At 49.5% G+C, this 13,276-nt stretch overlaps 1 protein-coding gene across 3 annotated transcripts in view; it reads right to left on the bottom strand.

The window, feature by feature from the left end:
* The window catches only part of ZUP1 (zinc finger containing ubiquitin peptidase 1), a 705,973-nt gene that overhangs the window by 208,464 nt on the left and 484,233 nt on the right, over window positions 1-13,276 (bottom strand). For all 3 annotated transcript variants that reach the window (XM_069606641.1, XM_069606639.1, XM_069606640.1), the window contains exon 6: window positions 12,190-12,355. In XM_069606641.1, the coding sequence (XP_069462742.1) occupies window positions 12,190-12,355 (166 nt within the window). The remainder of the gene's footprint in view (window positions 1-12,189; window positions 12,356-13,276) is intronic.

Genomic DNA, 13,276 nt, shown 5'->3' with positions numbered 1-13,276 from the left:
TCCATCCTTCCACCACAGACCAAACAAGGACCAGAACATTCTGACCATCAACTAAACTCTCTTGACAGACTATTGACACTGACAATTACTCGTGGGCTACCAGGGGTTCGGGCAGGCATGCAGATCTACAAAGCATTGAATGCAATCACGTGCACGCCCAGGGACAGGGCCCCCACAAAGCATACCATTGTGCTAACAGCTTGCATGGAAATCACAGACCCCCAGGAAGACAGGCACTGCTCTGCAATAACCTATTACCCCATGCCCTGGAAATGTGCAAACCTGGGAATCTGACTACTGCCAGCTACTGATAACTATGTCACCTCAGCTTGCGCCACTGCGGAACCCGCATGAGCTGCGCTGGCAGATACGCTGCAAACATAAAAAGGCCCCCTTGGCTACGTGACAAGACACAGTGCACCTAGCATTGCCTGTTCAACAGTACTACAAGATGTCACCCACGAAAAGCAAAAATAAATCTATGACAATGGAATCACTCATGGTACAGGATAAAGGATTTAACATCACTCAATCGGAGAATTCAAACCAGCAGCTGATTCCTGTGACCCTACAAGAAAACCAAGTTTTTGCAGCAATAGCGGCCCTGCGCTCATCCTTGGAGTCAAAGATGGATTTACGTACAGCTCCTACGACAAGACATCAGACAACTAGCCGAAAGGGTCTCATCTGCCACACTGGAAATGCGAGCGGAAGAAAGGTCACAGAGGGACAATGTGCGGGTGTTTGGCATACCAGAGGGTACAGAGGGGCCAGACCCCACTACTTATATAGAGAATCTGCAGCTTCAGAAGATTGGACCAGCCAAGCTCTTGCAAGGGTTTGCTATTGAAAGGGCTCACTGATCCCCTCCGAGAAAAAGAAAAAAACACACCTGGATTGCATCCAATAATCGCCAGGATCCTCAACTTCCGGGACGGAGAAGTCACCCTACAACACTCTAGGGAAGGAGGCGACATAATGTGAGCAGCTCGAAGATTGCTATTGACCCTATACGCAACGGTCCAAAGAGCTAGGAATTTGTTTATCCCCATAGGGCAAGGCTAAGACAGTTAGGACTCAAATATATGCTTCTGTACCCTGCAAGACACAAAGTCCTATACAAAGTCAAAGCAAAATTCCTGGAAAGCCCAGAAGCTGCCACCATGTGGATGGACCACAATGATTTGTCCAGTAAAAACGATCCAGAACGATAACTGAAAAAGCACAAACCAAGTTGTGCATAGAGACCGGGAGACCTGGACAGTGGATTTTGCTGCACTTACAAAGGTTACATATGGCTAAGCAGACATCGCCAAACCCACAAGACATACTTAACTTCCCCTGCGGGAAGCACCTACTACGGCCCAAGGCTAATTAGACTTGCTTAGCCCCACACGGAACAAGCTCACTGCCGTAAGTACTGTTCTCCACTGTCGGTGGGGGTGGAGCACAGCTATCCATGGTTGGTCTTCTCCACTCGCCCCAAAGTTACGAAAGGACTCCAGCTGTTGCTGGACCTTATACCTGGTACACAATGGCCGGATCTGGCCTTATAGGTACGGGTACGCCTGAACAACCCAAAGCTGTTGGGCGCCATGTTCAAGCTCTGTTTATGCTGTTGTTCTTTGATGTACTCCATACAAAACGACTCCTGTGTAACCCCATCTGGCAAACAAGATGGACATTTCTGACCTGGGGCACCTACAATGTCAATACTTACACGGGGACCCTGATTAACCGACACACAATCCAATGTCGACTAACATAAGAGTAATGTCAAGAGTAAAGCCCTCGGATTGTAGCTCTCCAGCTCTGAAATCTCTTCATTGGCTCCCAGTGGATGCAAGGATTAAATTTAAAACCCTCTGCATTGTCCACAAGACTTTCTGGGCCCTGGGCCCAAAATACTTTCGGCTATCCCTCTGCAAATACCTCCCCTCTCGAGCCCTTCGGTCCTCTACCTCCAACTCCCTGAGGGTCAGTCGTTTTTCAAAGAAACGAGCTAGGGGGGAGATCTCGGTCCTCGGCTGGGGCCTCCCTCTGGAATAGCTTCCCTGCCACTCTAGAACTTAAGGAGAACCATCTCCAGTTCCGGAAGCACCTCAAGACCTTCCTCTTTGCACCTGCCTTTGCTCCCCCTCTTCCCTGCTGATCTGCTCTCTTGGCACTGTTCACCTGGCCACCCTCTGTCCCCTGGGCCCAGGCACCTGCTTCACCCTGCCACCCTTCTCCGCTGCCTCCCGGCCACCCCTCGCACTGGGGACTGTATCTGTACCCCTACAGTCCCCCAACCCCATGTTCTTCTTTTTATGCAATTATCAGACTTAACCAGTTCTGCTGCCGTACACACAGCACTTGCCACTTGCTGACCGCACTACCCCTGTTTATTGCTTCATTATCTATTTATTTGTATTTATTATTATTTATCTGTTCTCCTCTGCTCTGCACTTTCCACTCTCCCCCTTCCATGCACTTTTCCCCTTTCCCTTTCCCATGCACTTGCACGTTCTCAATGTCACTGGGCCTAGTAAGATCGTTGTTTTGTTCTCCCCTGTTCCCCTCCCTTGCCTTGTCGCGCTCTGAAACACTTGTGTACGAGCGTGATACAAATAAAATATATCATATCAATGTGTGTGCATAGATTCCTACCTCCGCAGAAACAGGGTGAAATCGTACATACAACGCAAAAAAATATCCTTAGTACTATTCCAAGAGACACACCTACTCCCTGAGGGACAAGAAGCACTACTGACCCGCTGGGGCGGAACAGGATACGGGGCCACTTATTCTAACTTCGCTAGAGGAGTGCTCACCTGGATCGATGGTGCACTACCCTTTCAAATTACTGGAAATAGAGAGAGATACGGACGGGAGGTACATAATTGTTAGAGGGTACCTTGAGCACAGGGAGATCTGCATAATAAACTCATACTTCCCAAACCACAAGATACCACCACACATACACGCGTTAAGTAAACTGATAACAGCTAGAAGCAACGGCTTTGTTCTGTGGGGTGGGGATTTTAATTGTGTAAGGAACCCCACGCTCGATAAGTCATCCTCTTCTAACAGGCCCTCCCCAACCTCTACTACATTGAATGCAAGAAATACATCCAGACAGCAGAGGTTACTCCTACTACTTCCCCCCTCACAAACTGCACATGCGTATAGATGACTTCTTTGTGGGATCAGTACACTTTGCAGAAATCACAAATGCACAATATATGGGACGCACAATATCGGACTACTCACCTTTAGTGATTGAATGGTGCCTTGTGTGTCCCCGACTCCCCCATTCCGATGTGGCGCCTACCTACTGGGGCGCTAACCGATGCAGATTTCAAGAAATTACTATCAATGCAGATTTCAAGAAATTACTATCAGACTTTCTGCTTGACTTCCTCGAGAATAACATCGGGAGCGTAAATAGATGGGGCACTATTTGGGAAGCCATGAAGGTGGTGACAAGAGGTGAGGTCATACACAGAGCTAGGGGCATCCAACGGGCACTACGGGAGGCCCTGGAGTCTACACAGGAGGAAATTAAAATATTAGAGACCCAACACCCAGGGAAGCAATCCATAGAGGGAAAACTGATAGAGGCACGATCCAAGTGTTGCGAAGCCAGGCAGAGGTTGTCTAAATTTGATTACCCTGCCCAGAAGGCGCAAGTACACATAAATGGGGATAAACCCTAGAGATAGTTGCCTTGGCTATGCAAATAGGGAACACCCCAGACTACAGCCAACGCTGCTGTACGATGAATGCAGGGCTCCATGGAAATCCCAACGGGCGATTAACAAGACCTTTACCTCCTTCTATACAGGACTGGACAGACACAATACCCCAGGAAGACCTAGTCAATGTGTTCTCCCAGAGTCACTTGCCGAAGCTTTCAGGCGCTCAACGCGACTCCCTGAACTCGCCTATCACTATTGAAGAACTGGGTGAAGCCATCGCAGCCCTACCCACTGGTAAAACCCTGGGAACAGATGGGCTCCCCTCAGAGTTTTACAAGGTTTACGCCACTAGCCTGACTCCAACGCTCATGAATGTGTTCACAGAGGGCTACGATGCAGGCATACTCCCAACAGGCATGAGACAGACTCTGGTGATACCCATTCCCAAACCCAGGAAGCCAGCAGATAGGTTTGACTCATACCGACCTCTGGCAATGCTAAACTGCAACATAAAAATTCATACAACAGTACTAGCAAGACGCCTACGTAAAGTCATCACAGCATTAACAAAGATAGATCAGACAGGGTTTGAGCCTGGGCGCAGCATTGCCCTGAATCGTCAAAGACTCCAACACATTATTGATCAAACTCACACCCAGCAAGGAACAATATCCCCATCATCCTAGATGTACCAGACAGATTTGCTGAGCTATCGGGGAACTTGTTTAATAGACAGAAATCATGCCTCTTTCCACTGGCTGGACTTCGCAAGGCAGACTTGGTTGCCTTACCTGACTTGGGACAACGTTGATAGACTAAAACCTTCAGATACCTAGGTATTCAGATTGCACACACACACCCATAGAAACGCACAACTGCAATACGCTCCAGGTGCTGGGTGGCCTTGAACTATCTATGTCCTTCTGGTCTAGACTGCCGCTGTCAATTGTGGGCCCGAATGGCCATCATTAAAATGATAGTACTGGCAAAATGTCTTTATGGCTTTACAAATGTCCATCACTACATTGGGGCAGCCTTCTTTCGCCGTCTTGACTCGGTAGTCAGAGACTTCTTATGGGGCACGGGTCGTCGCAGACTAGCCCTCAGCATATTGAAATTACCCTACAAAGATTGCTGGGCACGGTTACCTAATTTTTAACTATATTACCTAGCTGCCCAACTAGGTTTCGTCACAAAATGGTTTGCGGAACCTCCCACATCCGAATCATGGCTGCTGCAGTAGCTGGTAACCCCGGCCAGACTCTGAAATCCTATGACTCCCAGTGAGCTGTGCGAACACAATCCCATTGTTGGTCAGATTGGGCAGGCAGATCTGGTGCAGGACAATGAAACTACTCAAAATGCATAACCCGTATTCACCTAATGTACACAGATGTGTGCGCAAACAAAACAGACCTGGGAGCTGCTAGGCTCTGGGAGGAGTGGGTGGTCTATACATGGGGGACATGTATGAAAACTGCCAGTTTAGAGATGAGGGAAATCTATCAGAACAGTCGGGTCTGTACAGGGGCCAGTTTTTACAATACATGAGGGTGAGAGGAACTTCAAGACGCAAATGGGGGAGGTGGCCTGAAGAGCCAGAGGAGACGGTACTACTGGCCCTAATGCATATGTTCGAGACGGCGGGAGACCTGTGACCAGACTACATAGTCTCTTACTAGAGGGAGTTAGCATTCGAGACCCCAAACAAACAGAAATGGGAGGCGGACTTGGGTTCTGTCATCGCTGACCTGGAATGGAAACAAGCACTTAGCTCCCCAAGACTGTCCCAGTATGCTAGATTCAAGCTGCTCCAGCTGAATGTACTCCATCGTACGTACTTGACCCGCAACAGGGAAGCTAAATTCAACGAAGAGGCCCAGTCCTGGTGCCCTCAATGCCATCAGGACGAAGCAGATTTGATATGATAAGGCATTTATAACGTGCCTATACACAAGTGTTTCAAGGCGTGACGAGGCAAGGGAGGAGAACAGGGGGACGACAGACAACGATCCTACTAGGCCATGTGTCATCCAGATCGCGGAAGTGCATTGGAAGGGGGAGGGGAGAAAGTTCAGGGGGGGGGGGAAGAGGGAGGAGACAGTGCAGTACATGGGATAATAGAATAAATAACAATAGAAAAGTACGGCCAGCAGGTGGCAAGTGCAGGGGTAAAAGGGTAAGTGCAGTCATCAGGTGTCATGTGCTGGTGGTGGGTCTGTAGGGATACAGAAACAGTCCCAAGTGCAGGGGTTGCCAGGAGAGCAGTGCAGGTGTGCGACTGGCATAGAAGGGGACCTAGGCACAGGATCAGAGGGTGGCCAGGAAAACCAGTGCAATGTCAATATCAGCCAGGAAATCAGCAGGGGAGAGGAGGAGAGAAAGCAGAAGCGAAGAGAAAGGTTTTGAGGTGCTTCCAGAACCGCAGATGGTTCTCCTCAAGTTTCAGGGGGGCAGGGAGGCTCTTCCAGAGGGAGGCCCCGGCCGAAGAAAGTGATCTACCACCAACTTGTTGCTTGGAGAAGCGACTGACCCTGAGGGAGTTGGAGGCGGAAGAGCTAAGAGCTTGAGAAGGAAGATATTTAGGAAGCGAGAGTTTAAGGTATAGAGGCCCCAGGCCCCAGAAGGCCTTGTGGACAATGCAGAGGGTTTTGAACTTAATCCTCGCAGCCACTGGTAGCCAGTGCAGAGATTTCAGTCCTGGAGAGATACGATCCCTGGGCTTGAGGCCAAGGACAGGTGTCACAGCCCGGTTCTGGATGAGTTGCAGAAGGCGGAGAGTAGAAGCAGGCAGATTTAGAAAGAGGCTGTTGCAATAGTCCACCCTAGAGAGAACCAGAGCTCTGGAGACATTGAGCTTCTGGGGGAAGGAGGGGAAAGGAAGAATACCTCTGAGGAGGTGCAGCTGGAAGTATGATTTCTTAGAAACCTCAGAGATGTGAGGAGAGAGGGAGAGTGTGGAGTCGAAGATAACCCCAAGGTTTTTAGCCTCACAGGTGAGAGCAGGGAGAGGGCCAAGAGAGGCCGGCCAGAGAGTGACGGAAAAGGAGGGTGTGGGTGTGCCGATGAGGAGAATATCGGTCTTGCTGGCATTAAGGCAGAGATCATTGGCGGCACACCACTCCTGGATGGCGGACAGGCAGTCAGAGATGAGAGAGGGAGAAGAGGTGGGTGAGGGTAGTGTCACGACTCTCAACCCTGATCCCCACTGGCAAGTTCATTGGCCAGGTGAAATCAGGACTCGGAATCTCAAATAAGGCCTAGCATCCATGCCTCAGGCCCTCTTGCTCAGGCTCATGCACAGTTAAAGACGTCTGCTCAGGGAACTACTTTATTTAGGCTTTTATCCAACATGGAGGCATCCACATAGCTTGATTCCTAACTAAGCTATGCAGTACAGTGTTTTGGGTGTGGTGGTCTAGGGACTACTTTACCTGGACTACTTTGCAGAAGCTGTTTAAACCACACCCGAACAAGAGAACACGCTTCGCGTTACTTTGCAGCTAGCAACGTGACGCTCACAGTGCCAGCTTACTCACGAGCCTGGGAAATCAGAACCTGCAAAAAGACAAAAGAACATTGTTAGCAGCAGCATTTTACCTGCGATCTCCATCCTTCACTGCTCGCAGCTCCAGGGTAGCTCCGTTGGATCTGCGCTTCGCCCGGACCACAGGACCTGAAAAAGGAAGAAAAGGCATCATTAGAGGAGGTATCAGAGACATTTCAACCACTAATTGCTTAAAAGACTTACCTGGCTGATCGCCTTTTGGCCGGCATCGCTCCGGAAACCCACACGCGCTGGGAGCACACCGCGACCTACGAAAAAAGGAGAAACACAGGTCAGCGAAGACAAGACATTGCTGCGCAAAGCGCTTACTTACCGCATCATAGCGCCTATTGTGCGCCATCGTTGGCCGGCGAGGCCCAGCTAGCCAGTTCGCTCCGCACACCTAAAGGAGATAAAAGAGACATTATCAAAGAGACAAAGGCATGCAAGAATAACAACTCATAAACAGCAATAAAACCTACCTGAAAGACATTACTTGGGCCGCTGTCAGTGAAGTAACTGGACCGCACACGCCCACGAAAGTCATCGCGCCCCTGCCCAGAAAGCAGGACAGAGAGCACGCCAACTTCTACAACAAGGTGAGAAGAGGGCCCAGAGGGGCTGAAGTCACACGGGAGGTGGGGGGAAACCTTACCTTGGTTGGCCAGTCCTCAACACAGTCTTCCTGTATTTTCAGGCAGAACTTCCACGAGAATCATCCCAGGGATTAATTGAGAGGATACCAGCGACCAACTGGCTGGGTGGCGTCCCCGTGGATACCAGGTGAGCGTAACAGGTAGCCTGAAAATGAGCTGAGTGTCATACGCATAGCACTGGAAGTTGGGGCAGAGCGCGGTAAAGCAGGGGGCAAGAAGTGCCAGGTATTGGTTGAACAGCCAGGGAGAGAGGTTAGACCCCTGGGGAACACCACAGGTAGAGATAGAGATGGAGGAGAAGAAGGACCCGAATTGAACCTGGGAGGGTCGCTCAGAGAGAAAAGAAGTCAACCATGTCAGGGCCTGACCAGTGATACCCAGGTTATCACGGAGACAGTTGAGCAGGATGGCATGGTTGACCGTGTCGAAGGCAGAAGAGAGATCAAGTAAGATGAGGACACAGGGGGTGTTGGAATCAAGGTTAGAGAGCAGGTCTTCACAGATGTTCAGGAGAGCAGTTTCCGTGCTTCAGGCAGCTCTGAAGCCAGACTGATGGTCATGGAGACAACCAACAGATTCAGTGTGAAGATTAAGCTGGGAGATGGGCAGCTTTTCCAGGAGTTTTCCCAGGAAAGGAGTGATGGAGATTGGGCAATAGTTAGCCGGGCAGGAAGGGTCGGCAGTGGGTTTCTTAAGAAGAGGGTGCACAAGGGAGTGCTTTAGGGGTGAGGGGAAGACTCCAGTGGCGAAGGAGTGGTTGCAGAAATAGCCAGGGCAGGAGCCAGGGAGTCAATGTGGTCCTTGATAGTTTTGGAGGAACAGGGGTGAACCTGTTTTGATGAGACTTTTATAGATCGGACTTGTCTAGAAACCTCATCTGGGGAGAACAAGGGAAAGGCAGAGAAGGGGGGAGGAGAGGTGGCTCCAGAAGGGCCAGAGGAAGAGCGGGGAGTAGAGGGAGAGGGAGAGAGAGAGAGAAAGGACAGGATGTCCTGAGTTTTAGAGATGAAATGAGAAGCCAGTGCCGTGCATAGGGTCTGGGAAGGGACAGGAGAGGTAGAGACTGCGGCAGGATTGGCCAGTTGCTTGCATATTTTAAAGAGTTCAGCCGAGTTGTTGGATGCCGCAGAGACACGGGCTTGGATGTGAGCTCTCTTTTTAGTGCCAACAGAGAGCCGGTATTGCCTTTGGAGCAGGCGGCAGGCCAGTTTGTCAGAGGATGTACGTGAAGCATGCCATTTCCTCTCAGCCACCCTGCTCTTGCGTCTAAGGGTGACGAGGTCTGAGTCGCACCAGGAGTTGCACTTGGCTTTCGGCTTCAGGCAGATCCTCATGACAGGGGCAAGAACATCCAGAAGTTCTGATATAGCAGAGTGGAGCATGGAAAGGGCTGTGTCAGGGTGAGAGTCAGCCAAAGGGGGAGGGAGGGGAGAGAAAGTGGCAGCAAAAGCCTCAACCGACACGCGCTTCATGGGTCGGATGAGCGAGAAGGTTGGTGGTAATGATGGAGTTGGCTTGGCCTGAGGGGTAGAGAGGGTGAGCTGGGAATAAAGGAGAAAGTGATCACTCCAGGTGAGAGGAGTGGTGAGAGGGATAGAAAGGGGAAGGTCTGAGGGGATCAGAACATCCAGCGTATGCCCTGCAGAGTGAGTCGGGCCAGAGGGGAGCATGGAGAGTGAGAGAGAGTTGCGAAGGTCGCAAGAGTCCAGAGGAAGGGCAGGAAGCATCCAGGTGGATGTTGAAGTCTCCGAGAAGGAGGAGTTGAGTGGTGGAGACCAGGAGGGAAGAGGAAAGGTCCGACCACACGGAGAGGAAGGAGGAGATCTGACCAGGTGGCCGATAGATAGTAGCCACATTAGGGGACTGGCTAGGAGAGAGAGAGAGCCTGCAGGCGAGGCATTCGCAGGAGGAGTAGGCCTGCGTAGGAATGACAGAGGCAGGAATCCACTCAGGGAAGATCCGGAGAGGTTGTAGCCCTGAACGGTTGGGTCCTGGGCGCAGAGAGGATCTTGTAGCCGTCAGGGAGGAGAGTGTCAAAGCTTGTGACAGAGCTGGCCGTGAACCATGTCTCAGTGAGACCGAGGACGTTGAGGTCAAGTTCTTCCAGAAGGTGGCAGATGTCAAAGGAGTGTTTGACAGCTGAGCGAGAATTAAGAGTGGCAATATGGAGAAGGTTGCCGTCCTTGAAAGACTTCCATGGAGATGTACAAATCAGAAGTACGCTCTGCAGAGGTGTAGAGGAAGCCCGAGGGGGCAGAAAGGGAAGGAGGAGAGGGCAAGGAAGCCGAGGAGGAGACAGCAGGGGAAGGCGAGGAGGCCCTGGAGGGAAGAGAAGGAACAGCAGGAGAGGAGAGGAAGTTGATGAGGCACGGGAAGCGTCTATCAAAGAGGAGAAGATTGGCCTAAGGGCCTTGGACCAAGAAAGTACCATTCAAGTAAACATTAATGATGACCTTAGAGGAGTGGAAAGAGGCTAAGAGGGCCTCCCACTGGGTGCAACCATTGATGGGAGAGGAAGAGAAGGGAGAGAGCCCAGAGACCATATGTAGAGTCCATAGGTCTGGCGAGGGAACGACGAAGAGGATGTCAGTGACAGTTTGCCTGGAGGAGGCACTGGTATATGTGTCAGCAAAAAGGAGGCCTGGATTGGAGACCAGGAAGTCCTTTTTAAACCTCTTCCTGCCAGATTTAGTGAGGAGAGCAGGATAATCGATAGAGAAGCCATTAGAAAAGATAGGAGAGACAGAGAGCACCATAGAGAAGGAAGGGAGAGGTGAGAAGAGAGAGCAAGTGGGAAGGAGTAGGGGAGAAGACTAGGGAAGGACACAGGGCAGGGTGCGCGCAGACGAGACTGTTGGACGAGACAGGTTGACAATTGGACAGGACGACAGGCGGTAAGATAGTGGCAGAAGGTTCAAGAAGGCAAGCCACAGGACAGCACTACTTTCACAATGCAGTTTTGAGTAGAGGAGAAAAAACACACAGTTTTATTTTCTTAAGAGTCTGCTATAAGGTTGCAGGGTAGAGTGAGGTTCAGTACCAACAGGGGCCAAACCTACCTTCCTTAGCTGCTGCAGGTATACGGCTGGCCACTGGCTTCCCCTGCAGACACCTGCAGACACTAGTTGGAGCCGCCTCAGTTGGAGCCGTCCTTTGCCTAGGGGCCCTTAGCCTTAGAGGCTGCCCAGGGAAGGTCAGTGATAAGGGGGGCGGGCGACAAGGAGGGCAAGAAAGCAGAAGGGAGTCAGGAAAAACAGTGGACACGGGTAGACAGATTCAACAAAATAAACAGGCAAAAACAACAAACAGCACCTGATTCAAAGCCCCAGAGGGCATCAGTAATACAATTTAGTGGCGCTCCACTCACCCGCTCAGTCTAGGTGGGAAATGGCGAGCGAGGCGAGCGGCGACGCACTAACCCAAACACAACAGCCAGTGTGGCAATCAGGGGGGTGGGTGCTTTGGGTTGCGGGCGGGAAGGTGGGCCAGAAAGCAGATGGGGGGGTCAGGAAAAACAGGGGACACATGTTCTGGAAGTGCATCAAAATACAAGCCTTTTGGTCCCAAATCGAACAGCTTGCAGGGTGGCAGGGGTTGTCAGATACTGCTGGAACCCACTGGAGTGCCTATTGGGAGCACACTCCAGACAAAGTAAATATAACCATATCGCCAGATTCATGAACCTAGCATGCATACTCGCAAAACGACAGATTGCTATGCTATGGAAATCGCCAACAGGCCCCCACTACAAACGCTGGCTGCATCACTTTGAAACCTGGTGCGAGGCAGAGATGCAGGCGTGGGTCAAAGCACTGTCGACACAGGACGATAGCTCTGCCATCACCTTGGAAGCCTGGAAATCGCTGGTGGTGGCCATGTTCAATTCATCGGATGAGAAACCACCATAAAGATAAGATAACGAGGCAACTGACACAAGATAACCCAGACTGCTGGCCCAGGAACATTATACCGGGGCGGAACCCCTCCTGTAACATGTCTTAACGAGGTTGCTTCAATACAGATCCTGTATTAACAGACTAACCCCATGCCTGACTGGTAATTGAGTCCAACTTTGAATGGAATATTGTTTGTTGTTTAGTTTAACCGGCTTTAGTTTGGCTTCCGATTTACTGTACTAATAATAAGATGTGACTGTCAATATATGCTACAGTAAGATATGCTATATATGATAGATTGTATTTATGAAAATGCCAATAAACAAAGTTAAAAATAAACAGACACCTATGGAATAAACAGGAACAGGCATAGCAGACAACATAATTTCAATCATGAACATTGAACTTACTTTAGGTTTAGAGAGCTCAAAAGAGAATATATTTCACAGGCTCCAATCCAGGCTTTTGTGCCCTGCAGTTTGTGATTGAAATGTGTAGCCCCTTGAGGATCAAAACCTTCTTTCCAGGAATTTTCAATCATCAATTGAATTTTGGGAATGCAAGGAATTGGCATATCTGAAGAGTACAAAATAAAGAACATTCCTGTCAAACTGCAAAGAGTGATACAAAAATCCATTTGAATATGCATATAAGATAAGTTCATTAATTGGTTTACAGTTCTGGTCTAAAAACATAACAAGGGTGCAGTGGAGTCTGCAAAATAATTATCCAAAGATATGTTTTTATTTAACATTAATTACACTAAAGGGTAAGGTTGTAGGATACAGAAAGTTCAAACCTGACATTAAACAAAGTTAATTGGAAGACTCTTGTTTCTATTTTCACCCTTCATATTAACCCCTTAACTGCCATGGGTCCCCCCCCCACCTCTCCCTGGGTGCCAATGCCTTTTTTGGTGATTTCGGTATGTCGCCATTCATTGCCTTATAACTTTTTTGTTACATGAGATATCTTGGCCAAATTTGGCCCCTTTTTTTCCCCACATGTCGGCGGTCGTAACGCCACCAAGGAATCCTAGTTTGCTGTAGGTGGGTCAGAGAAAATAACTAAAAAGGTAGAAAAATGTTTTTTCCAGAAAATGCCAATAAAATGATGCACAAAGAAGCCTGTGGTTTTTTCCTTGTAAGTGCTAGTAGCAAATGGTTTGCTGTGCTGAATTCCCCATTTTCCAGGCTTTCAAGAAGAGGTCGAGTGGAAACCAAAAAAAACAATTTGATATGGTTTACCAACAATTTTGTGAGAGGTAGGCGAGTTTAGCCTTTTTTTCCAACAGGACATGCGTGGACGGAATGGAAGAAAAGGGTAGGAAAGCTGAATGGGAGGACATAAAGGTATACATTTCTGAAAAGTAGACAAAATTCCAATTTTAGGAAGGGGTGATTTGCGCAGGTCATGCAACAACTATGTAGGGAATAATTCCATAGTTTGGGGGAAAATGACAGAAAAAAAGGTATGTGGTGGATATGGTTGGCCTGG

This window comes from Ambystoma mexicanum, chromosome 4p, assembly GCF_040938575.1.
Source record: "Ambystoma mexicanum isolate Mex_15411 chromosome 4p, UKY_AmexF1_1, whole genome shotgun sequence".
Classification (NCBI taxonomy): domain Eukaryota; kingdom Metazoa; phylum Chordata; class Amphibia; order Caudata; family Ambystomatidae; genus Ambystoma; species Ambystoma mexicanum.
Note: the sequence above shows the minus strand (reverse complement) of the source record. Positions and strands in the feature narration are given on the sequence as shown.